Genomic DNA, 27,521 nt, shown 5'->3' with positions numbered 1-27,521 from the left:
ATAACATTATAATTATGGAATGATAAACAAAACCATATCAGTATGCAAAATGATGCATGTTTCGAGTTGGGGATGTCACAGGTGTGCTCCAGTCTCGATGGGCAACAATCAAGAGTCCAATGTGTTTGTGGGATGTCGGCTGCATTGGTGATATAATGTACGCCTGCATTATCTTGCACAACATGATCGTCGAAGATGAAGGCGTACAACTGACTAATTGGGTAAATGACGATGAAGCCGGCCCGAGCCACGGAACGGCCACCGCTAACGTACGACGTGGAGTACCTCTCGATGAAGCCGGCCGCCTCCAGAAACATGCAGACATGCGCCAAGTAAATGCTCATATTCAACTCCAAAAGGATATAATTGAAGAGTTGTGGGCACGAATGACTGCACGGCTATAGTTTTTTACTTGATTATGTAATTTTTTTTTTACATAAATGTACTTTTTTTTAATAAATGAATGAATTTTCCCGTATATGTCTCGTAAATTTAATTTCGTAATTTATCATAAATTTTATTCTGTAAATGTAGTTGTTTTTAATTATTTTTATTGCGGTTAGCCAAGGAGAGAGAGTGGTTAGCCTATGGCTGTTGGAGATGTATGAGATTAGAAGGGATTGAACCCTAGACCTCTAGGTAAGAAACCAACACCTCTACCATTCCACCACATGGTCTTGAATGAAATATTGTGAACATTAATTATTGTTATATATTAACTCTATAATTTTTTGTCCGCACAAATTAATAATGTGTGTTTAGTTTTATACTTTAAAATAATTTTTAGTTATGATATGTTTAATTTTAATTATAAACCACTAAATTTTATTTTTATTGATGTAATATGGAGTATATATTATTAATATAGTTTATTACTCCATATTTACTAATAATTCAAGTTTAATTTTATGTAATAAATAATAATACTATTATAGTATATATTTATCCAAATTAACTAAAAATTGATGTTTAGTTTTATATATTGTCTATAATATTATTTCACCACATAAATATTTTGAGATAATATGAATTTTATCTATTTATTATATGTAAAATATGTACTTTTTTTGGCTACATTAATTAAAAATTTATATATTTAATAAATATTTAAATTTTACCATTCACGTACTTTAAATACTTTTAATATTTAATTTACTTAAAATTTTTAATATATATTTTTTATATGTTAATATTAATTGTAATATATTACTCACTAAATTTAATATATTTTGTAAGAGCATATTTAATTTTATATTTGCAAGGTAAAACAATTCGACCAGTGATTGAACCGGTCGGACTGGTTGAACCGTGAACCAGTAGCCTCACCGGTTCACCGGCCGATCCGATTTTTAAAACATTGCATAAAACAGAGTAACAGACCATTGAATGTATTTAAATATTGTAATTCATTAATTTTAATTTATTTACAATCTAATAATATTTCTTGTACGACTAAGCGAAGTGCTTCTTATAATTTTCATGTTTAGTGAGATGCTTATATCATTGATGAATTAAGAAAATTGCGTTCGTGGGATCGGACACTTAAAGAAGTAACTAACGATAAATATATAAGAGTAAAGGTCCTTTTTGGTCCTTAACATTTGACGATTTTTTGATTTTGGTCCGTAACATTATCTTTTGAATTATTTGGTCCTTAACAAATGAAAATCGATCACATTTGGTCCGAAATGGACGGAGCCGTTAAAACTTAACGGTCAACGAAACTTAATATAATTTTGACCGGATTTAGACTTTAAAAATTTAGATTTCTTTTTCTTTTTCAAATCAATTCTATTTTTTTAAAAATTAGTTTTATTTATTAAAAGACTTTGCTTCAATCATTTAAAAACCCTAGAATCCTTCTTCATCTTCCATCTCCTTCTTCGTTTCGTATAATCTTCCATCTTCTTCATCTTCCATCAATTAAGCTCAACTCACCAACCATGGACCGTTCAAACTATAGCAGAGAGACCGGTGGGAATGGCGGTGGACGTGACCTCCGATTCCGGTACGAATTTGTATGTAAATCGCCACCGCGAACTACTGTGGAATCGCCGGCGAGAACCTCACTCCGATTCGCCGGCGAAAACTAGGCTTTCTTCGCTGGTTTGCAAAGTGAGATAGATTGTGAGCGGGAGGCGATGTCGCGATTCAGAGAATGAGGGGATTTCGTATTTCCTCTTTCTTTTCTTTCTTTTCTTGTATCAATTTTTGTTTAATTTTATATTGTAATAGTGATAATTATTATTTACTTAAAATTTTGTTATTTTTCTGATTTTGGTTAATTATATATTATACATTAATTAAATATAATTAAAAGTCTTAATCCAGTCAAAATTGATTTAAACTTAGTTGACTGTTAATTTTTAACAATTCCATCCATTTCGGACCAAATGTGATCGATTTTTATTTGTTAAGGACCAAATAATTCAAAAGATAATGTTACGGACCAAAATCAAAAAATCGTCATATGTTAAGGACTAAAAAGGGACTTTAGTCAATATATAATTAATATTTTCTTAAATACTAATAGTATATGTACTTGTTTGTGGTTTAAATTGATGAACACGTATTTTTCCATAATATTTTAAACCTTATTCAGATGAAAATTGAAACCTATTTGACTTCATCATAGTCATTATTCATATGAAAAAGTGTAAATATAGTAGTAGTATAAAGTTTGTTTTTTTTTTTTTAGCAATATAAAATTCTTTCATATTTAGTATAAAGTTTGCTATGGTCACCTTCCAAGTTTGATTTTTGGGCACAAAATGACTGGATGCTTCTTATATCATCTATTAATTAATTACAACAGACACGTCGATGTACACAAATATAATTTGTCTTAATATATTACACCATATCATTCATTATTTAATTACAAAATAATTTATTTTCTTAAGCTTCAAGGGCTTCACTGTACAACGATATTTATCCAAATAAAATAATATTTCTCTGTTAGATAACTTTCCCATTTTAAAAGCGACTCATTTGATGTTCCATATCTACTCAAACGGCTGAAGTAATTCCATAGTATTAAATTTATAATCATCTTATTCTCCCCCCAAAATATCGAACCTCCTCAATATTAGTCGATTTAATTTACAATTTTTCATTTTTCTTGTGAATATATAAATAAAACATACAGATGATACAGTCATTTACGAACCGTGAAATACTACTTGGTAATTGACTATTAAAAATTAAAAACTACTCCCTCTTTCCCATAAAATTTATCACATTTTATCATTCTCGTTCGTCCCGCAAAATTTATCTCAATTAAAATATTTCCAAAAAGAGATATTAAATACACTCTTCAACCACCTTAATATGAGACTCGTATTCCACCACACACCTCTATTTAATATAAAGTGAAACAATTTTTTAAAGTTTGTATTAAAGTCAAATTTGGACAAAATTTGTGGAAAGGTGGAAGTATTAATAATTGTACTCAGTATTATTTTGACAACTAAAAAACCATTTCGTGAATACAACAATATAGTTGGTTAGATTAGAGGCAGGCACGCAGAGAGGAATAATTTGGTGGGACCCAGTCAACGTTTATAAAAGTGTTTGATTGCTTAGGTTGTGGGCCCAGGCTTAACTACCTTATACAGTTGATAATGCCACCTGTTATGGAATGAATTGACTGTGGAATTTTTACCAAATGTTATAACAGAAAACAGATGTTATATTTTACTCCCTCCTTCCCCGATTAGGAGTCATAGTTTGACCGGAACGGATTTTAAGAAATGTAAAGAAAAGTTGGTTGAAAAGTTAGTAGAATGTGGGACCCATCTTTTTATATTGGTTTTATAATAAAATGTGAGTGAAGTGAATTAGTGGAATGTGGGACCTATTTACTATTTATGGTAAAAATGAAGTGTGACTCTTAATTGGGGACGGACCGAAATGGAAAAGTGTGACTCTTAATGGGGGACGGAGGGAGTAATTTTTAGTTTGTTACTCCCTCCGTCCCATTTTAGGAGTCCCGGTTTACCATTTTTGGATGTTCCAATTTAGGAGTCCCGGTTGAAATATTCCATAAATTGTATTAGGCCCCACATTCCACTAACCTTTTCCCACTCACATTTTATTAATAAAACTAATATAAAAAAGCCACATTCCATTATCTTTTTCACCTACATTGCTTTGTATTTCTTAAAACCCGTGCCGAACTCAACCGGAACTCCTAAAGTGAGACGGAGGGAGTATTTTCTTTGAAATACTCATTTTGATATATAAAAAATATTTTCTTTCTTTACTTATATACAAAATAATATTTCTTAAATTCTTGTATCATTACTCAAGTGTGACATCTAGAATAAGACGAATAGAGTATTATTTATTGTATTAATTTTTTAACAATTAAAAAGTTAATCGTCTAGTTATACCAAGAAAAAATATTTTACCTTTTGAGAAGAAATACTAACGAGTTAATCAGCTGATATGTCCCAAATTTACAATAATATAATTAGTCATAGATAGCTACGTCGATTTGATAACATGAAATTGAAAATATGCTAAATTAATTATTATTTTTATTATGATTGTAAAGACATTTAGATTTTAAATACACACTATTCGAACCTTCTCGATTCTATAATTTATATTTTATAATTAAAATAAATATTAAAAATATCAAGTAATTCTCAAATACATTTTTCACAAACAAAGAAGACATAAAATGCATAGACATTCACTACATACAATACAACTCACACACTATCTACGATTGTATTACACCGTGATATATATTCACAGCTAAGATATTTTCAAAACCTTGATTTAGATCATGAATTAGTAATATTGAAAAGTGAAATAATATCATTATATATATGAAAATGATAAACAAAAATGTATATCATAAATATAAATCAATAATAAATATATGAAACAATTAATCACAAACTACAATACTCCATTATTAATTTATCGTAGTAGTAGATAAAAACTTGTCATATTAATGAGTTGAACAAAAAATGACTCACCCATAAATTTTTGAAAACTTTTTTATACACTACCTGTAGAATTATAAACAAACATAATAAAAGTTATTTATCAATAAAATAGATCCACTCACATCTTCTAATATAAAATATGGATCCAATTAAGCATTATATATTGCGATTTATACACACAAACACACGTAAAACACTTTACACACACAATATGGTCAATGCATAAAACACATATTCATGCATACTTATATAATATGGTTTAACTTTTTTGAGTTAAAAAATTTATAATCATAATATAATTTTATATTAATTATATAAATTTTATAAATGATTAATTTGAATTAAATAAAATATTTCAATATCATAAAATTACAACTACAAACTCAATTCTACTAACTAGTAATAGAAAGGCCAAGACTATAATTCCACTATAGCAAAATATAAGATTCAACTGTAAACCTAAATATTTGCAATGGTCGGTCAAGCCATTAATACGATCGATGATAAAGTTTTGTTAGGTGTAAAAGTTAAATTTTGATATACAATATTACTATAAAATACTCCACTTAAATATGAGTATGAGTAAATAAAATTATAATATAATAAAATAAAAGTGATGGGAACGAAAAAGCATGAAAACGCAAAAAAACTGAACGATCTACAGTAATTTAAAAATAAAAAAAGAAAAAAAGAAAATAAACAAAAAGAAGAATGGCTGGAGTTGTGCGCGGGCAAGGGAAGAGAATAGAATGAATGAAACAAACATTTGTTTTTCTTTAGAGAGAGAAAAGAAGAGAGAGAAAGATTTTCCCCACTTCTTTTCCCTTCTCTTTCAGAGAAAAGATGGTCGAAGAGAGTTTCAACCTCTGAGATCATCGTGAAAAGGCCAGTCAAGAAAATCACGCTCCGATTCCAATCAGACTAAGTGATTATCCTTCGTTTTTCTGTCTCTCTAATCGATTTTCTACGCCTAATACTTTCCAGCTGCAATTTTTAATACCGGAAATTAATTTAATTTTTTCGTCGCAATAATATTCTGCATTATATCCCATTTGAATTTTCTTGTAAAGATTGTTTTTTTTTTCTAAGTTAAGAATTTGCTGCACCAAATTTTGTGATGATGTATGTGTTTTGCTTTGCTCTGCATGCCTTTTTTGCTTTTCATGGATTGCTTGTCGAAAAGGTTATTCTCTTTTTTCAATATATTTGCACAAGGGTTTGTTGAATGCCACATGTTTTTCACATTTTGTGCATTTCCTTGGAATTCATGAAATCAAAGCAAATTGATTATGCTGCGTTTTGATTTTCCAGCTGAAGCTTGAATCTCGGAGACAATTTAGCCAGGTTATGCCGTTGTTCGTGAATACGGAGGTATATAATCAAAAGGGGGTAAAATAGATTTTTAAGTTTTGTGTTTATGAATTAGTTCCTAACTTGGAAATGTGTAGTGATTCTTGATTTGAAGAACTAAAGATAACTAATTATCTGATCCTTGTTGTGAGGTTGTGTCATTCTTTGTTTCTCAGAGGCAATTTGTGCTCTAAAAAAGCTCTTCAAGCCAATTGTTCAAATTTTGTATTTTGGGTTGTATTTGTATAGTGATTATTTATTTGAAGAGCTGAACAAAAATGAAGCTTGTTGTAAGATTGTGCGGTTCTTTATTGCTTGGAGGCGATTTATTCAGTAAAAAAGCTCACAATTTTGTGTACATTCTTTTTACATAGAGTCCTGGCTGTTGGCAGAGGAAACTGCCTCCACCATCATACGAATGGTTCAGCAAGCAATGAGCGGTAGATCGACCGCTTGTGGAGCTCAGTTGTTTTGTTTCACATTTTTAGTCCTTGTATTCAGAATCCTTGGTTGCTCTTCCCTTAGTCCGGAAGGTATGAGGGATTTTCTCCCTGCTAATGTTGCTTTAACCCCGGACATTTGTGATTATTAATTGTGTTTGGATAATTCGTGGTGTTGAGTGGATGAACTGGTGTTTCAGGATACGCATTGTTGCAGTTTGAAGCTAACGTGGATTTTGATCCATCGGGAGCTTTAGCAAATTGGAATCCAGATGACTGTAGCCCGTGCTCTTGGTTTGGCGTGCATTGTCTGGACGGTAAAGTGCATATGCTGTAAGTCCCTATTGTGTTGGCTGGTTGTCTTTGTTAGGTATTTGAATGTCCCTCACGTGTTTCCAATTCAGTTTGTTCTATAATGGTAAATCTTTATTCCATGTGTAGTGATCTCAATGGACGAGACTTGGTAGGGATATTGGTGCCGGAGCTTGCAAATCTCTCTCATTTAAGAGTTCTGTGAGTTTCAACTATCTTTGTGCACATATTCTATCCAAATTTCATAAATTAATGATATCCCACTTTGTCAATTCATGAAAATCTAGTCATTCGGTTAGATCTTAAGCTCATATTGGTATTAGGAATTGCATAATTTCTATGAATAAGCAAATTTAGAGTTTTTGGTATGATCTCGAGGATTGGTTGCTTTATCAGATCAATGCTTTATATAGAAAAGGAAACATTTTTGGATAATGTTTTTTTATTTTGTTGCGTTCGCTAGTGACCTATCGAAGAACCATCTGTCCGGCACCATTCCCCACGAGTTTGGACAGCTTACTACATTGGAAGTCCTGGACTTGAGGAACAATAAGTTAACAGGAACGGTTCCTCCTGAATTAGGACGGTTGCATTCCCTAAAACGTTTGTATGTACATGCTTCCGACTGTCACGTGCTTTAAGTTGCTCTAACCGATATTATTCACCTAGAGTATATATGCTCATTTCCCAGGTTGCTCTGTAACAATAGCTTTGAAGGACGCATCCCTTTTGAGATTGGGAAACATGGCTTGCCAAGTGATGGACAGTGCTTGAATAGAAAATTCGGGTGCTGGTGAGACACTTCTTACTTCTTTATTGTGTTGTGAAACATGTTGTGTTCATTTATTCCTGCTAAAATGTCTCGAACAGCACTTGGCAGAGTATTTTGGAGCGATCAGAAAAATCAAATCCCTTCCAGGCACCAGCTAGAGGGGCCATACTTCATTATCTCAATCTATACCGACTGTAAGTCATCGTACATTTGTGTAAACATTTGCCAGTTTCGTGATCCTCCTATGGAATGTTATTCACGATGTCGTATTTCATCAAGGTTCAAGTTTGGAAGTGAATCGTTGCATAATCAGCCAGATGCCTGTGACATAGGTAATCACGAGATCCTGTCTTCACTTTATTAAACCGATGATATCTATATATTTATCTTTGTTGTTGTATTTTCTAGATATAATGGACTCAGCTGTGAGTTGGAATGTAGATGACCGGACCAACCAGCGCCGCGTGCTAGTTGAACAGTCCGCTAATCTTATTGCTCTCCCCGCCAATGCTGTGCCCCCCGTCCAACTTGTAAGTGTTGCCATTCCAAGCAGAAGTAGTGGGTCGTTTCCTGCTGTTCCAAATGCAAAGAAACGGGCACCAGCCCCTGCCCCATCACCTCCTTCCGTCACTCAACCAACTGGTGGAAAATCTGGGCATTCCCTGAAACATATTATATGGCTGTCGATCATACTTTTCTTGCTCATAGTTGCATCAATTATGCTCGTCGTCTGCAGAAGCAGAGCAGCTCAAACTATTCGCCCTTGGAAGACCGGATTGAGTGGGCAGTTGCAGAAAGCATTCGTCACAGGTATGCTTCTCCAACACGATCAGAAATTCAGAATAGCTTAGGTTTCAGTATACATATTGAAATTGAACGTGCTTTCGTCTTTAGGGGTTCCTAAGCTTAATAGACCCGAGCTGGAAACTGCATGTGAGGATTTCAGCAATATTATCAAGGCAGAAGATGGTATAGCCACGGTGTACAAGGGAACTCTATCAAGTGGAGTCGAGATCTCCGTTATTTCAACTGCCATAATCGCTCTCAAAGACTGGTCCAAACGTTCTGAAACAGTATTCAGGAAGAAGGTATGCAGATAATCCGGGTTCATTCTTGTTTCCATGCAGAAACTTTTTTCTAAATCTCTCATTCCACTTTCACTACAGATTGATACCTTGTCGCGGCTAAACCACAAGAATTTCTCTAATCTTATTGGTTACTGTGAGGAGGACGATCCTTTCACTCGAATGATGGTTTTTGAGTACGCGCCAAACGGCTCTCTCTACGAGCATCTGCACGGTAAATCTCTCGGCAACACCAAGATCACACCGTCCCTTTATTGTGTGTAACAGTGTTTAATATGTTCTTTTACGTTCCAGTTGAAGAACTCGACCACCTCGATTGGAATGCAAGGACACGGATAATCATGGGAGCCGGTTATTGCCTCCAACACATGCATGAGCTCAATCCACCAATCTCTCATTTCAACCTCACTTCCAAAGAGATACTTTTAACAGAAGACTATGCGGCTAAAGTAAGTCTATCTTACCCAAATAAGCTCTAGTTGTATCCACGAAATAACATCAAGAACATATATTTAAAACCGTCTTGAACGGGAAAAAAAAATCTTTACAGGTTGCAGATGTCGGGTTTTGGAGAGAACTTGTTACCAAGTCAAAGAACGCTGCAGAAAACGAGTCGGAGCACTCTGAGCTGCCCCCACTTGCTGATGCGGAGACTAATGTCTACAGCTTTGGAATCTTGATGCTGGAAACCATATCCGGAAAGCTTCCTTATTCGGAAGAGCAAGGGCTTCTCATGAACTGGGTTCGTCTTTTAGATCCTTTTACTGGAAATGTTCGGTTATGAGATGTTTTCTTTTGAGTGATAAACACGATTTCTTGAAACTGTCAGGCTGGCCCGTTGTTGAACGATAGGAAGAACTTCAGCAGCTTGGTCGATCCAACGTTGAAATCTCACAAAGAGAAAGAGCTCGAAGTCATGTGCGAGGTGATCCAATGCTGCGTTCAGCAAGACGTTCATAAGAGGCCTTCGATGAGGGAAGTGATCCAGATGTTGAGACAAGTGATTGACATATCACCGGAGTTGGCAACACCGAGGCTCTCCCCGTTGTGGTGGGCGGAGCTTGAGATCTTATCGGCGGAGGCAGCTTGATTTCTCATTGTGTAAGTCAAGTGTATCTCATTTACTAGGCGAAGCTGTCGATAAGAGTGTACGCTTTGCTTAATTTCTTTCAACTGAGCGCCACAAGTTGGTTCCTTTTTTCTTTCATTCATTATGCTATTCTTATGATTCACATTATTTTATTCTTTTCCTATATATTTCTTCACCCTGAAAAACAACTATATGCTTGCAGTGCCCATATAAATGTCCTTGGTTGTAATTTTTGTTGTTGCAATGTATGTAAAATTAAACGTTGGAGATTTGAATCATATGAAAGTTGTTTTGAATTTTAATTGATGTATTTCAAGGGCACAAGAAGTGTAACTCGCTGTAATAATGATTCTTTCAGCCATTTCTTGAAATCTATCATTTGAATCAAAATTGTGGTGGAAAGTGTATCCTCCCATGTTCCACTCAAGAATTATATACCGACATGGATTAATAATCTAAAGCACTCGGATATGTATCAAAATTCTTGTGGCAAAGCATCATATTCAACCATCTTTTCTGCTGAAGGGGAATCTCCTCTTTAACTCCTCAAAATATTATTCCTTTCATCCCTCGATAAGAGTCATATTTCACTTTAATCATAAATGATAAGTAGATCCAACATTCCACCAACTTATTCCACTCACATTTAATTATAACTAATATATATATAAATGAGACTCACAATCCACCTACAACTAAAAGAGAGAAATGAGCATATCAAAAGAAATTAGCATTTGCAATTAGGTTAGACTTGCTTTCATACATAGATAGCTAAGAAGTTAAGAGCATAGTTGTCTGAAGAGATAAGCCGGGAAATCAGCACAATTCAGTCTCAAATTTGAGCGAAATCCCCATGCTGAAGAGCTCCTGGCAGAGCAGCTTAGCACCATAAGGCACATTCACTCTCACCACATCTTCAACAGCCTCACAGAATCGACAATAGGGCCCGCGGACCCTCCGACCACCAACCACTGTTCGCTGGATCACACCTGCCACATTCTTGCACTTCCTGCATATGTGCATCTGAGATGAATCACTGAGGGTGAACAGCCGCTCGTGCAGGTTGGCTGCTGCACCATGGGCTATGAGGCAGTCTCGTTCCATCTCACCGAACTTGATACCACCGAAACGCTTCCTGTCAGCCACGGGCTGACGAGTAAGAGGGTGCACCGGCCCGGTGTTCCTGAACTTCACCTTGTCCTCAGCCATATGTGTGAGACGCTGGTAGAATGTCGGACCCATGAAAATAAGAGTTTCAACTTTTTCACCTGTACGTCCATCGTACATTCTTTCCCCTCCCCAACGGGAATACCCGAGCCTAACAGAATGTCACAGTCATATAAGTTGCAGAATCTAGATACGCCACAGTACTGTAAACGAAACGATAACAGGCCAAAACAGATATCACGGGTAAGGCAATTCGATATTAAAACCTTTTCTTTCAAGTTTTTTGATATGATCCAAGGACCAAGGGAAGAAATCCTTATACTTCCATTGATTTAGTGTGAGAGTAGGGCTGGGGCCTGGGGGTGAAAAATCTACGATCCACCTACTATCTACTAAGCTGTTCTTGAAAATAGAAAAAAAGAGTAGACTAATAGAAATCTGAATTACTTATAATGGATCAATAAATAATGAACTTTTTGAACAGTTCTAACTAATAAGCATAACTTTTTCTGCCCTAGATGATGTATTCAATTACCAACAACGAAACGTAAAAGTTAGGAGTCAAATAACATTATATTCACAAATAAGATGGAAGCTGCTAGTAGTTCAACTTTCCCAACACTTGACCAAATAATCTATTATGAATTTATGAAGTAAAAAATCAAAAGTCTTCAGCATTAATAGATAAGTACCTGTGAAGTTGGGACGTTATATCTTCTACAGAAGGAGTGGAAAATGGGGTTGCATATTTTAGTCCACCACCAAGTGCAATCCCTTTACCTAGGGCAGCCTCTAAAAGTTGTCCAGGCGTTTGTCGAGAAGGAAATGCATGTGGGTTTATCACAATGTCTGGAACTATTCCTTCCACTGTAAAAGGAAAGTTCTCCTGAGACTCCAGAAACCCCAGAACACCTTTCTGCCCGTGCATGCTCGAAAACTTGTCCCCTAGGCATGGAGAACGAACCTGGAAGATCCACAAGTGTACCCAGCAACAAGACATGGGAAAATTAAGAAACTTAACATAAAGTGCATACAAGATTTCGTCTTAAGTGGGTTTGCCCACAAGAATGTATTCTATATATCCCAGTGTAAACAGCACTAGTAGTCTCTTAAAACAATCACATGCCTCTAAGCATACTTTGAGATTTCGCCATTTCATTGATGAGGACAAAAGTGTGTATAGAAATGCAAAATAGGAATACACACTGTATCATATATAGTACTCCCTCCGTCCCGCTTTAGCAGTCCCGGTTGAGTTGGGCACATGTTTTAAGGAGCGTTTGAGTGTGTATTAAATAAATATGGTAGTGGATGTTGGGACCCACATTTTTTTAACAATTTTACATTTAAAACACTTTTTCTAATGCTTATTTTCGGCTGTTACTATCACTAATTAGAATTTTTTTTTAACTTAGCAATATTAACATTAATGATATTTTAATTTCTGTAGAGATACACCCAATTCAGTATATCACCAAACAAAAAAAAAAGAACGACCAAAGGAAGAGGGGTAGAAGATAATTTGGAAATCAAGCTCTGAATCAAACAATCAAAATTAAAATTTAGAATCTGTCCAAAACTAACAAGCAAATTTCGTCAACAAAGTGAAACAAAAGTGGCTTTTTAATTTCTGTAAACACACCAAAATTCCAAAACCCTGTGGACTGGACAAACAAAGAGGATTAAATTCAAATCCAGGCCGTGGTGAAATCGGCAAAGAATGCCGGCGGATTATTAGTGTGGGCGGTGACATGAGCGTAGGTGGAAGCGCTGCCGCTGAAGAGCTCCGGGTCGGAGTGCAGTAGGCCTCTGTTGGTCGAACGACACCGGGCTGGTCGAGTCCAGGGGCGAGAGACTGTCGTCGCTGCCGTCCGTTTAAGGGGCAGTTGGATTTGAGGGAGGAGTAAACACAGGGTTCCAGATCTAGGGTTACCAAGGAAGGGGGCGCACAGTAGAGAGAGAGAGATGAGGGGAATGTGAAAGGTTTTTCTTTTAATTGGGTTTTGTATTTAGTTGTTTAGTTGATTTTAAAATTAGAATAAAGTCATTTTTTAATGCACTGAGTTCAACCGGGACTCCTAAAGCGGGACGCCCGATATTGTCCAACCGGGACTGCTAAAGCGGGACGGAGGGAGTACTATTTAGCATTCGAGCATACTTACTCAGCTGGAAAAGTGTACCATATTCTAAGTCTTAAAGCATCTAATTCATGGAGTTACTGAGGCCAGGATTTCTAAATTATGTTCCCAAAAGGAGCCTGCTCCTAAAGACGAACAGCTTCATACAATAGTACAATACGAATCTGAAAGAGCTATTCACCAAGGTAGGCTACTCCAAAAACTGTACAAATACATAATCCATAGCATGAAGCCAGAGAATCAGCAAGAGAAGCATATCAATCCAGTGTACCAAGAGAGAGAAAAAGTCAAGGGAGATCACATTAACTAACACTAGGAGACACCACAATCACAAAAGAGGGTATTACAAGTTGACAAGTGTGAACAAGCAGAAACTGTATGTACAACTGCTAGAAAAAGCAAGGACATGGAAGACAGTTACATTCCTCAATCCTCATATCATAACTTATGAACAGATCTAACAGCCTTTTTGTTTTTCGTGCTTCTTTTTATCATGACTCATTTTAAAGAGATAGTGAGACTAAACTTCTGAAATACTTATAAATTTACCTGTCTCAAAGATACAACCGCAAAGTTCTTTCCTTCATCATTGGCTGACAGCACGACCTTTTGAACCATGCCCCTTTCTGTATGCTTGAGCTTGATGCTATGATCGACCCCCGAAGCAGCATACTTACCGATGACTATGTCACCAGTTTGGAGATTTGCCCCAATAAAGGGAAAGCCGTCATCATCAAGGCTGTCAACACGCCCAATCTTGCTCTGCATCTTGCCAAAACTTACAAGCTCATCTGTCTTGGCCCTTTTCCCCACTGCTTCTGAATTTTCGACTTCAGCTTTATAACTCCTAACATGTTCAGTTCTGAACATGCCACGCTCTAAAGAAGCACGGTTCATCACGAGAGAATCTTCTTGATTGTATCCAAGATGGACATTGACAGCCACAATAGCACTCTGGCCGTTGAAGAAATCAGGCCTTGGCATCATCCCCTTGTGGTGTTCAGAGTACCTCGACTTCCCTAGGCAATCCGATAGCATAGTTCGGAAAAGAGGCCTTTGGGGATAGTATAGCTGGTGAGAATTTGTATCAACTCGAATGCTGGGGTTTGTGGTTGAGTACCCCATGGCTTGCTGAGAGTGCTTGGCAGATTGGTAAAGAACTCTCCTAGCATGATCATGATTGGCAAAAGGAACTATCCCACAGCTTAAACCTAGAAGGAATGAACTATCAAACTCGCAGTGGGTGTACTTCACAGGTGGGTTATCTAACTCAGCAGTGAACAGGTAGTCAATTCCCCACGCAGTTTGACAATCTTCTTCCTCCTCTGGTCCGATGAACTCAACTATGCCATTATCCAGAAGCGACTGAAATAAAAAGTCTCCTTTCAAATCTTTAATCTTCTTTAAGTTCTGGACTACAAAGAGAGGGCGCAGTATCCTTCCAGCATCAGCAAATATACGCACTTCATCCTGATGCTTATCTCTTTTGATCTCAATCTACAACAGAAAAAAAAAACAGTACACACGAAATTATATAATACAGCCACACGTCCGAATTTAGAAGGGAAATTCAGCAACGCTCAAGCTAACAGTACTACAAAAGATGTTCCACGTTGAACTTCGACCACCCTTTAAAGAAAGTAAGAATTAAACATCAAGAGATACTATCTTTATGTTTTCAGCTTTTACATATTATCTGGGGTGAATGTGGATGCTACATGCTTCAGAATACAAGGAGATAATAGTCTCAAGGTTGAACCAGAATGCTTTCAGACAAATGTGTATCACAAGAGACAGGTGCAGATTAGAAAACACTACTGATCAAATAGCTCGGATGATAAAATTAAGGAATTGTGACTTATTTGAGGAATCACGTGATGTTAACAAGAAAGATTCTGGGATTCCAGCATGATTAAACCTACTGCAGTAATGGGACTTTATACACCTCAAGATATATAGTCTAGTATCTACCACGTAAAATGCTAGAAGAGAATATCATTAGAGTTGAAGACAACCTGCTGAGGTACTTCCATTTTGCGACGCTTGTGTCTCAGCTTAGCAACAAATGCTGACGAATCTTTGCACACTCCAACCCAATCTCCATCCAGAAAAATTTTGTGCCTTCCACCGAGCAAACAACAATCATCATCAACCAAATTCTCCATTCCACACTCAAGAAATTTTTTAAGGATGCTTTCTCGTCCCAGTATATTATTACTGACAAGACCCAGGCTGGACAGATTCTTAACCAGGCCACAATTTTCTCCATCTGGTGTAGAGAGAAAGCAAACCTTACCCCAGTGAGATGGGTGCCTGCAAAAACCAGTTTGACATTCATTAGATACTTATTCTCTTACCAAAGTGATACAATGCTGATAACAAGATCCTTAATGAAATAAAATAAATTATGAAAACTTACGGGTATCTAGCATCACCAACCCTGCCTGTGTATGAGACCTGCTGCCGAGTTCTTCTCATATCACAGACTGCCTGCAATGAATTTGTTCGCCTGAGATTAGCAACTACACCAGACATCCTTTCCATTCTCTTAAAAGGGTGCACCCACGCTCCAGTTGAAAAGGCTCTGGAAAGACCATTAGTGATGATCGAGGCATCCAGGTAGTGGTCGATGGACTGCACCTCTCTATCTTTGTAGAGGTCTCTCTGTATGGCCTTAACCATTCGCCTCTCCGCATGTTTGATATGCACGGAAAGTTCTCGTTCAAGAAGTTCACCTGCCAACTCCACCCTCTTGTTCCTAAAATCATCTCTGTTGTCAACTTTGCGGCGCCCTCTGTAGGCATCCAGCAGGCACTTGACCATATACGCAAGAAAAGAAGCTTTCTGCCGCTGGCTCCTAAGGTTGGGAAAGAGATAGGTATGGATTAAAACCTCCAAAGATTCTGTAGGTGGAAACTTACTGCCCTTCATCAGCTTCATGATATGCCCTATTGCATTGCCAGCCTTGCGGAAACCTTCAAATTTCTTATCGGCGTCATGTATTGATGGCATGAGTATGTTTTGAATTGTAGAGTCCTCCTCAGTGTCCAGACCAATCAGCTTGACCACCTCTCTATCATTTGGAACACCCAAAGCAAAGAACAAGAGCCAAATAGGAACCTCTGCGGCGTAAAAGTATACAGTAAGGATCTTGTCTCCGGCTTTCAAATGTTCCACATTTGGAACTAACTTTATATACACTCTTGTCCTTTTCGCAACTGGACGATATGCAATGGTCCAGGTAGGATCTTTAGCCACCCACAACCTTTTGAGGCATATTTGCTCCTGGGCAATGAATGTCTACACCAATCGTTGATAACAATTAATCATCTGTTTGAAGCAACTTTAAGCAACAGAAGGTAGAATGACCTTGGTACAGCTTAAAATGTCTAAGGATTTTTCAGAATAAACTAGTGTAGCAAAAATGCCAAATTATTAATGGATTATGCCAACAACTTAGACTACTAAGATTACTAAAATCGTTCACATATTAAGTGACTAAAAATGATAAGATTTAGCAACACAAAAATCAGAGTTCAATAATCTCTCTGTATTCCAATTTCTTACAAGTTAGTAGTATTAATTAATGAAACAGTAAGTCTGACCTTCTCAGCCCCCTTGATAACAAAGTAACCTCCATGATCAAATTCACAATCTCTTCTTTCTTTACCATCAGGTTCAGGTCTACTCATCCAGCACAAGTCCGATTTCACCATGACAGGGAGTCTGCCAAAGTTAATATCAGTCTGATACTCGTTCAGTATTGTCTTCTCTACAACTATATCCACACCAGTTTTGAATTTGTCACTTCTAGATGGACTTTCTGTATACACCTGAAATGTTGAACTTATCAGAACAGATTGGAATCTGAAAGAACATAAGAGAAACAAAATTGAAGGTGGTGTTAGAAAGTCATATCCCTGTATCAGTTAATACTAACTGAAAGGCTTTGGAAAATACTTATAGAAATCTACATATCAGCATGATCTGTGGTGCTCTTCCAGGTGGGAAACCTAGGGTTAGCTGACCAACTAGTCCAGAATTACTCCATTGGTAAAGAAATAAAAGGTTTTAGAAGAAAGTATATGAGAATTAAACCAAGATCTAATTGCTTTGTAAATTACATAGTTTTAAATTTTTAATAGCTTGTCAACTATGCAATCAGATGCTCTAACACCATTAAAAAGCAAAAAAATATCTATGAATACATTGAAAATCTACACAATCATTATATTACAACATAGAAGAAACAGACAATCTATTTACCTGAAGATGAGTCTCAACTTTGATCTTGGATGAATAGGTCATATTCTGAAGATGAGCATGCCTCGGCAAAAGCTCCAAAAACTCTTTACCATCAGTTGATGAAAACTTCTCACCAGTCCACAATGTCGGGTGATCAAGCGTGACTTTTCCAAACCTCAGTTTTGCGCGCTTCCACTCACCATCTCCCCTTTTAGTAGGGTCGTATCCAGGTTCAATTGTAATCTCCCCAACAGAGTCAAAGACTTTTTGGATCCCATGCTTGACAAAGTCATTATAGGAATTTATCTGGTGGCTAATTAAACCAAACTGCTCAAAAAATGCTATCGAAGCCTTCTTACAGAAACCTTTCAGGAAGCTTTTGTCCAGTTCTTGCAGGGCACAGTCCGCCTCATCTTCAGATTCAGAACAGTTGAAGTCTATATCATCATCAAATTCCATCGGTCTCGAACCATTAGTAAGCTTCTCGTTTATGCTGCTAGGTCCTGCTTCATCTATATAATCCCACCCGTCCATCTGTATCCAAAGTTAAGACTAGATGAACAAATCAAATATCACCCTCAAGTTTTTATGTGCCCTAATTGGCATAAACAGGGAAAATTGTGTTCATGCTTAATCACTAAAGCAATTTAATCAAAATCTAAGGGCCAAACAAAACAAATCCGGATAATGATGAAAATGCAGTATTTTGTGATGATATTTATCAATTCCAGAAAAAAAAGTTGCATACTACATTTTAAACAAAATACGCCCGATCACCAAACAAACTACTCCAGTAAATATCATAAACCAAAATTCCCCAACAATTCTCACAAACATAAGGTCACGTTGTCCGTCATCTGCGTGAAATGCAAGCAACGAATCCGACATGCATTTCCATTCTTTAAACGCACATTCTTAACACGAACACTTGAGAAATATTTCGAGCGGAAACATAAACATACAAAACAAAAATAATAATGAGATATCAGCGAAAATAAGAAGAATGGGAGAAACCTACCTCGATTCCAGCCTATTTGAACCGATTATTATGTTCACGATTTTGGTGGTAAGGGTTTTTCGATTCTTCGATTTTGGTGGTGAGGGTTTTTCGATTCTTCCACTTTTAAATAAGCTCTGCAATTAACTTCAACAGTGCCAGCTTAGAGTTTTAGACCATTTAATTACTCCTCAGTAATCCTTCTATTATGGAGTAATAATTTTTTAATTGCTTGAAAAATAAATTTTATTTCAATTACTAATTTATCAATAAAGGAAATCGCATTTATACTCTCTTCTTTTTTCCTCTTTTAAAAAAAAAATTTGCTCTCGTCTTCTTTTTTTAAATGCCCATATTTATTTTTTCAGAATGAATTAATTTAAACTTCGAACTTAAAATGAATTCAACAACACTAAACAATCATTCGGTAATATAGAAGTGCTTCAAAATTTAATTTCAAAGAATATCTGAATAAGGCATTATTATCATGTTGTGATATAAATAGACACTTAGATATAAAATTCAATCAATAAAATTATAGAATTCACTAACACTAAATCATTAGGTAATCTAGAAGTGCTTGAAAATTTAATTTCAAAAATATCTGAATAAGGCGTTATTTATCATGCTGTGATATAAATAGACACTTAGATATAAAATTCAATCAATAGAACTATAGAATTAATACTTAGTCATTTTTATTGGTAAGATTGTTTTGCTAAAATTATTTTTCCATTATTTTATTACTGCAAAAATTGGAGAAGTAAAAGTTCTTAGAAAATGAATACAGTACTTAAAAAGAGTATGTATGCAAAGAAGGTGTTGGCGGTGTCATGCGAGACAGCCTCGGTAAGTGGATCACAGGATTTGAAATAAAAGGACTATGCGGCATTAAAAGGGCGAAGCTCAGGGGAATTCTAATTGGGCTTATTAGAGTCGCTTGGGGAGAGAATTGTCGTCGAGTGAAGCTTAAGTCTGACTCCATATCTTCAGTTGATATGATTAGAAAGGGAGTTAATGCGCAACATCCTCTAAGAGACTTAATACATGCGATACATCAGATGATGCAATTAGACTGGGAGTGCAACATCAAATACATATCAGGGAAAAGAACTCCTATTGGTAATGCAAAGGATGAGCTGAGTTGGAGGCTGACCTATAATGGTATTTTTACTATGAAATCAGCCTATGAGACGCTGATTCCGAATAGCTTGATTGTGGATAACATGCCTAAAACAATTTGGAAACTGAATGTCTTACCTCGCACCCGAAATCTTATGTGGTTGATGGTGAAACACAAGTTGCTTACAAACTTGCAAAGAAGAATTAGGCAACTAACTGATGATGAAAGTTGTCAAATGTGCACTTGGGTGGTGGAGGACCAATTGCATGCGTTTCGGGATTGTGAAAGGGCAGCTACTGTTTGGGAAGCTTGGGTTCCACATGACGGGAGTAGATCCCCTGCTGTGCCAAATTCACAGCAGGGCCTGCTGTCTTCAAAACGTAGGATTTGAAGAATGAAATGGAGTGCATTTATTTTCATACCAATAATTTATTGTTTTCTTTTTCATTACATTTATTTTATTGTTATATTCAAAAGTGGCATCCATTTCAATAATTATGGAGTAGTTTATTATACTTGTCATTTTTTAATTCTGCTGTCCTGGTTAAGTTTTTTTACAAGTTATTTTCTTAGACGACTAATTAGTACAAGAATCTTAAAGATTTATTTATTTCGGTAATTATTTTATAAGTTATTTTAATTTATAGAGTTTTATGATTGGATCAAACATTGTGTTGTTCAAGGATAGTGAATTATTTTTCATCATATTATTCTTTTTTTTTCCAGTATTCAAAACAAATAATGTAAAGAAAAAAAATAACATTACTGAATAGAAACCGAAAACTAAAAAAATAAAATGACCTATGTTTAATTAGAGATAATAAAATACCGTAACTTTTAAAACAAATAACTAACCATGTAAGCAAAATACAAAGGACAACTAAAAAGTAAGTAAAAGAAATATAAATGGCTTGCGTTTCATTCTTCAAATCCTGCGTTTTGAAGACAGCAGGCCCTGCTGTGAATTTGGCACAGCAGGGGATCCACTCCGTCCACATGACATGAAAAGTCTTTTCTTCTCGGCATCATGGGATAAATGGTTGAGTTTTAATTTAGTGGAATCACAAGCAAAGGTAGTTCATAACCTAAGGTGATCTTCAATATTTTTATCACTTTGTTGGACGATTTAGAGGTGGAGGAATGAAGAATGTATGGAAAATAAGAAGCGAAACGGAGAGGAAAAATTGCATATTACCACTGCGCTGATAAGGGAACTTGTGTTGTTGTCTAACAATATTCCTCAACCTCATAAGATTGAAACATTCTTACATTGGGAGAGGCCAGCTGAATGGTGGATTAAAATTAATAGTGATGGCAGTTGGAACAACGATCTGAGGAGGGCAAGTGTTGGCGGTGTCCTGCTAGACAGCCTCGGTAAGTGGATCACATGATTTGAAATAAAGTGTGGACTATGCAGCATTGAAAGGGCAGGGCTCTGGGGAATTCTAACTGGGCTTAGAGTCCCTTGGGGAGAGAATTGCCGCCTAGTGGAGCTTGATTCTGACTCCATGTCTTCAGTTGATATGATTAGAAAGGAAGTTAATGCGCAACATCCTCTGAGAGATTTAATCCATGCAATACATCGGATGATGCAATTAGACTGGGAATGCAACATCAAATACATACCAAGGGAAAATAATCAGGTAACTGACTGGTTTGCTAAAGAAAGTCTTAGATTATATGCAGATTTTCATTTATTTCAATTTCCACCTAGAGAAATAGTTAAACTACTTTTAGCTGATTTTATTGGTATTTCTTTTTTAAGGTTTGTTAGACATTCATAATTTAATTTAAAGGGCTATGGCCTTTTTAGAAAAAAAAAAGTATGTATGCTACGTAATAACTCCAGCAATATTGAATTTCATAAATGACTAAATTAAGATAACAATATAGAGTCCATAAATTAAGACGAATACAATGCGCTTGATTGAATTTTGCACTGCTTCCAATGAGTGAATGTTGCATCTTTTTAGTAATAAAATGCATAAGTTTATTAATTGATCTCATGTTAGATTTAAAAATCCAATTATACATAGTAAGATCATCTCCAATGGTACTCTAAAATCTAAAATGGGATAGGTATATAGCTCTATAGTACTCAAAAACCAATCCTATTTTTGGTTTTTGAGAAAAAAATATCTATCTTTAGGTTTACACTAAACCAAAACCTAAAAGTTTTTCAAATTTTGTGAGTAAAAAAGGCATAATTTAGAGAATATTTTTTTAAGTTTGAGTTTAGTGTAAATGATTGGAGTAAAATCAATATTTAGTGTGATATATACACTAAAATGGGTTTGAGTTTAGTGGAATAGTTGGAGATGCTCTAACTACAAGAAAAAAAATCGTTAGGAACTGGTTTTTTATACAATCAAGAATGATAATTTGTTTTCTAAATATACCACCATCCCTTCAAAAAGGTTCCCTTATTATTGATATCCCAACTAAAATTAAAAGACGTAAAAGAAAGTATCCTAAAAAAACAAAAGATTAAGTTAATTTGTCTTTAATTTAGAGACACTTTCTTTTGCATCCTAAATTGTTGTCATTCTTAAAACTTCCAACGGAAGTGATTGCATCTCAATTTTGTGTCCCTAAAAAAATAAGATTTTTGTAGTGCGTTCCAATCCTATTTTAGTTAAAAGAATAATCTATTTAATTTTAAAACGTGTTCATTTTAATTACTACTACTCCATTATTTTTAGTTTTCGATTATAATTTATAAAACATGGATATGCATGAACCTCCTCCACACTGTCCGTCATCCATGAGTGCTTCCCGCAACAACTTTTCTTCGGTTACATCTAGATATTATTTTTGCATCGCATTACCATATATTTCCCTCGTCTCATCAAAATATGAAAAATTGAAATGACACTGGAATTAATGTACAATTGGTAAAGTAAGAAAGATGATGATAATGGTAGTTAAAGTAGTGTTTGCGGATAGTGAAACCCACATTATTATTAGTGTTTAATGAGTTATAATGGTGGGTCATAATGGTATAAGTTGTAAATAAATTGATGCATATGAATAATGATTTAGGGACAACTTTCCATAAATGGAAATGCTCATATTTTTATAGGACATATACAAATGGAAAGTGTACGTATTTTTATATGACAAATGGAGTATGTTATGACAAATTTTAATTAGTTTTTTACACTTCAATTATTTTTATATTCATATAACCACATTAATATTTTACTCCCTCCGTCCGCCATTAGGAGTCCCGGTTCACTTTTACAATAAATGGTAGGTACAACTCACTTTCCACTAACTCATTTCACTCACATTCTATTATAAAACTAATATATAAAAATGGACCCCACATTCCACTATCTTTTCTCACCCACTTTCCTTTATATTTCTTAAAACCCGTGCCGAACTCAACCGGGACTCTTAATGGCGGACGGAGAGAGTAATTAAGTTACTATCAATACTAAATTTATATAATTATTAACTTGCAAAAATATAAATACATATAAGATCCGTGTGATGAATGAGTGTTACAATAATTTAAATAACATAGGAATACTAATGTCTGATTAATCATAGACAAAATACTACTTAATAGCACCAAAATGCCTAACATTTGCAATTTACATCGTCAAGCTTACGTTTACCATCTCCATCGGAAGTGCCACCTCCACCAACAACGGAGTTGTCGAAAGCCGAACCAGCCGAGGATCTCAGCTGGCGACTCATGCTTTCAGCTCCGACATCTAAGGATCTCGGCTGACGGCTCATGCTTTCAGCTTCGGCAGTCGAACCAACCGAGGATCTCGGCTGGCGGCTCATGCTCTTGTCAGAGTATGCAGCGAAGGAGGAGGGGGCCTTGCATCGGGCATGCTCTGGTCGGAGAATGCGGCAGAAGAGGAGCCAATGGCGGCGGAGGGGGGCCCTGCATCGGGCATGCTCTGGTCGGAGAATGCGGCGGAGGAACCGACGGCGGCCATACTCAGTTCCTCCTTCTTAAGTTATAGGCACAAGTAAGGTATGAAAAGTGTATGAGTTAGTAACGAGTAGGAGCTAGCCCTAAAAGAAAGTAGGGAGAAGACAAGATCAGTCTCAAAGGAGCCTACGGCATGCGAATAAGGGTTTTCATGAAGAAGGTTTTCTGTTGCAGTTGAAAATGAATGGAGAATTGGAGATGGAACGTTTCTAAACTATGGGAACGGATCCCTACTTAGTGCTGGGTCGGTATGGTGTATCGTACCGAAAATGTTACACCGTACTGAAATATCGGTATGAAAGAATATCATACTGTTACCATATCAAAAGTTTTGATATAGTGAATTACGATATACTGAACTTCGGTATGAGTGATATCACAACCATTACCGTATCAAGATTTCAGTATATTGTACTGAACTTCGGTATAAATTATCGGGACAGTATACTGAACTTCAATACACTATAACGTTATACCATACCGTTTCGTATAACGTTATATCGAAAAATATATAAATGATTTATAAATTATTAATGGATAAAGTTATCGTTTTAATCCAAAATATTAAATTATATTCTTGTTTAATTTGTATATACGATATATAACATGAATTCGGTATGTATTGATTTCGATACATATTTTAGACTATCGGTATACGGGTAACATCAGAATATACCGGTAATATTTTAAATAATATTCTTTAAATTTGGTATATATACCGTTAAATTCGTTATATTCGTTAAATTTTTTGGTAATATTCGTTATATTTGGTAATATCAGTAATATTTTCGGTATACCACGTTTTACCGCGGTATAAGAAAATTCGTACCATTTACGTATCGAAAACTTACGGTACGGTATCGTAGCATACCGAAAATTACGGTATACCAAATATTCAGTAATTTTCTGTTGGCCGATGCCAAACACGAGATCGCGATCAATATCGCTGGCATTCACCACTGATTTCTGGTGTTCCTGGTGTTTCCTCCATTGAAATGACACTGCCGTATGCGTCGGTCAGGAATTTTGATTGAAAGAAGTTGTTTTGTGACTGTATATTTAGAGATTTTTCTTTGTTTAGTGCAAGAGTCTGTTTAATTAGTATTGATTGTAGAATAATAAGAAAATTAATATCATAATTAACATTGACGGTAGAATGAAGAGGTGAACAGAAACCAAATAAAACTGCCGATTAAGATGTATTACAAGCAATAAAAAATTTCATTTTTAATTAAATTTTAATTTTTAATCTAAAATGACAATCTTGTAAATATCTCCAAAAACTCCTAGATTTCATTTTTTAAAATTGTATCTCACATTCTACTAACAAATTTCACTTACATTTTATTAAAAATTTAAAAATATAAAAATATAGATTCATTAACTATTTTATCCACTTTTTTCTACATTTTTTATATTTATATTAAGTTTGAGATATTTAATCCTAGACCAAGGGACTAATAATTTTATTGGGGAGTGTTATATTGCTAACTCAATGATTAATTGCTATCTACAATTAAATAATAGCCCTTAGATATTCAAATCAAAGGCTTAGATCCATCAGCTCCGAAATGTCAATACGATCAAAAAAAACGTCAATAAGTGTATTAAGTTCAACTTATAATAAATTATTTGTAACTAACTTTTGAAAAATATCACATAACTTTAAAACACATATAACTTTCTTGATATAAATTATTTTTTCGCACAACATATATGAAATTAAAGATAATTTCATAAGGATTCTAACGAGATCTCACTTGCATATGCTCCGATGTCAAAATTTAACAAAAATATCAAAAATTTTCAATTTTTTCATACAACAAAAAATGTCAACATAGTATATAAAATATGTCAATATAATACATGTAGAATGTCAATCTTAAAGCAATGTGTTGACATTTTCAAAGTATTGTGTTATATTTTTAAAATACTATATTGATATTTTAATCCTAAACCCTAATTTAGTAAATATTTTATCTTTTTCGATTTAATTATTAAAAACGAAAATTACACATGGCAAATTTTAGACCACTAAATTTCTAAAATCATATGGTCTTAAATTAGTTGTAGTTAGCAATTAGAGAGTGAGTTATCAATTTATCACTCTCCTAATTTTATATTAATGGATTTTAAAATATCTAACATAAATTTTGAGACTACTTTTCGTTGTAAATGTGTGATTTTAGACTATTGTTCCAACCAATATTAAAAGTGTGAATTATGAATGAAAAATTTTAGACATCATTCTTTATTCACAGTTACGTTTGATTGTAGTTGCGTAGATATGGTTGTTCTATGTAACGAGTGCGTCTCCGTTACTCCCTTCGTCCCGCTTTAATAGTCTCATTAACTTTTATACCATTTTTTTGTAAAAATGAGAAAAAATAGTTAAAGATAAGAAATGATAAATTAAGAGAGAGAATAATATAGAGAAGAGTCTTATCTACATTATTGTCTCTCTTACTTTTCTATTTCTCTACTTTAACTATTTTTTGTCATTTTTACAAAAAGAAGGCATAAAAGTCAATGAGACTGCTAAAACAGGACGGATGGAGTATAAATTATTTGATTTGGCCATTATTCCAAGACTAATTAAGAGCCACTACTCCTAGTAAAATAAAAGATCTACCGGTACTCCACTTCCAATTATAATCAATAGCCACTACTCCAAATAAAACTCCTATAATCCATTTCCGTCAGTTATTACATGAATTAAAAACTGTTTTATTTTGCTGAATTTAATAAATTATTCATGATGGCATTTTTGTTATTTTTTCCAAAATTCCCCTTTTATATATATATAGATTATACATTATCACATGCATCTTTAATTTCTATTGATTATTCTCTATTTATTTATTTATCATTATATATATCCTTTTGCAACCTCTCTTCTTACTCCACAATTATAATTTGGATCCCTAAACACTAAAATCTTGGCTTCACTGATTACACGTATATGTATATTACTACAACTTATGTAACTTATTGAGTTATTGTAATGTTTCAAATTTAAGGAATTATATGTTGATTTTCATTATCATGTTCCACCAAGAAGTACAAATTAATGCAGCCATAACTTTTCAACTGTTTGGGTAGTCGGCCACTCGTGTCATTCGTATGATTAAACAAAAACCTATTATTATAATCTCATTTGATGGTGCTCCTTCCGTTCCTCTGTAGTAGAAGTATTTTTTTTCGATACGGAATTTAAAGAAAAATTGTTTTAAATGAATTAAGTAAAAGGAGATGAAGAGAGAGTAAAATACTTTTATTAAAAAAGGAAATGACTCAGCCTCATTTACAGTGGGACAACCCAAAAAAGAATATGACTCAGCTACATAAGAATGAATGGAGTAATATTTTTATGGTTATCTCGATTACAAGATAGATAAAATCATTTTCTTGAAAATTCAACAATATGAGAAGAGTGAGCTTCCTGTGTTTATTTATAAGTTCATCGATGTTGTTGTATTTGGGATTTTTACAATGAACCAACCAACTATCCAAATCATAAACTTAGACCATCTCTAACTATACATTAAAAATGAATTTCAGTATAGAAAACTTCTCCAAGCATCCATCAAACTCAAACCTCATTATTGGATTTTCTATGAAACAACATCAAACATGGTGCTACTGCAAAAATTTTGTGAGACAAATAATAATAAATAGCGTAAAATTGGAATTCGGAGTAAAACTACTTTAAGGTATGACATATACTCAAAAATGAGTTTGAATTTGGTGTAAAATATAAATGGTTGGCCTCACCTGAAACTTGTAGACTGCAAAATTCCCTTCTCGTTGCAGCAATTAACCATATGGATCTAGTATTTAAATTTCAAAATTTAGTTGATAATTTATTAGGGTTGATCTATTTGGTTTT

General features: G+C 34.8%; 2 protein-coding genes across 3 annotated transcripts; one reads left to right on the top strand and one right to left on the bottom strand.

Annotated features, from left to right (window-relative positions):
* The first annotated feature begins 5,728 nt into the window (after positions 1–5,728).
* Positions 5,729–10,312, top strand: LOC125193178 (protein MALE DISCOVERER 2-like). Its single transcript, XM_048090933.2, has 15 exons — positions 5,729–5,886; positions 6,273–6,332; positions 6,686–6,844; positions 6,952–7,084; positions 7,193–7,264; positions 7,527–7,670; positions 7,755–7,856; positions 7,934–8,029; positions 8,115–8,167; positions 8,244–8,645; positions 8,730–8,923; positions 9,002–9,134; positions 9,215–9,369; positions 9,471–9,662; positions 9,750–10,312. Exons 3-15 carry the CDS (start codon positions 6,730–6,732, stop codon positions 10,008–10,010), a joined length of 2,052 nt encoding a protein of 683 aa, XP_047946890.1. The 5' UTR covers positions 5,729–5,886; positions 6,273–6,332; positions 6,686–6,729; the 3' UTR covers positions 10,011–10,312.
* A 343-nt stretch (positions 10,313–10,655) lies between these two features.
* LOC125193177 (DNA-directed RNA polymerases IV and V subunit 2-like) lies at positions 10,656–18,726 on the bottom strand. 2 transcript variants are annotated; one of them, XM_048090932.2, is made up of 8 exons: positions 18,579–18,726; positions 17,582–18,094; positions 16,921–17,148; positions 15,735–16,615; positions 15,331–15,628; positions 13,865–14,812; positions 11,870–12,141; positions 10,656–11,328 (listed from the first exon to the last, which is right to left on the bottom strand). In XM_048090932.2, exons 2-8 carry the CDS (start codon positions 18,092–18,094, stop codon positions 10,827–10,829), a joined length of 3,642 nt encoding a protein of 1,213 aa, XP_047946889.1. In that variant the 5' UTR covers positions 18,579–18,726; the 3' UTR covers positions 10,656–10,826. The 2 variants fall into 2 exon arrangements, with proteins under 2 accessions (XP_047946889.1, XP_088912522.1); XM_089056396.1 differs by lacking the exon at positions 18,579–18,726 and adding an exon at positions 18,392–18,533.
* Between the last annotated feature and the right edge of the window lie 8,795 nt (positions 18,727–27,521).

This window comes from Salvia hispanica, chromosome 4, assembly GCF_029641045.1.
Source record: "Salvia hispanica isolate PSC_SH4W2 chromosome 4, Shi_PSC_v1, whole genome shotgun sequence".
NCBI lineage: Eukaryota > Viridiplantae > Streptophyta > Magnoliopsida > Lamiales > Lamiaceae > Salvia > Salvia hispanica.
The sequence above is the reverse complement of the archived record's forward strand: the minus strand, read 5'-3'. Positions and strand labels throughout refer to the sequence as shown.

Bases quoted from the DNA above. Each gene is read 5' to 3' on its own strand.
- LOC125193178 (XM_048090933.2), top strand. From the start codon at position 6,730: ATGGTTCAGCAAGCAATGAGCGGTAGATCGACCGCTTGTGGAGCTCAG. The intron at 8,924-9,001 runs GTATGCAGATAA...CTTTCACTACAG, and splicing joins AAACAGTATTCAGGAAGAAG to ATTGATACCTTGTCGCGGCT. The intron at 9,663-9,749 runs GTTCGTCTTTTA...TGAAACTGTCAG, and splicing joins AAGGGCTTCTCATGAACTGG to GCTGGCCCGTTGTTGAACGA.
- LOC125193177 (XM_089056396.1), bottom strand. From the start codon at position 18,448: ATGTCGGATTCGTTGCTTGCATTTCACGCAGATGACGGACAACGTGAC. The intron at 17,149-17,581 runs GTAAATAGATTG...TCAACATTTCAG, and splicing joins AAGTTGAGACTCATCTTCAG to GTGTATACAGAAAGTCCATC. The intron at 16,616-16,920 runs GTCAGACTTACT...CGATTGGTGTAG, and splicing joins TTATCAAGGGGGCTGAGAAG to ACATTCATTGCCCAGGAGCA.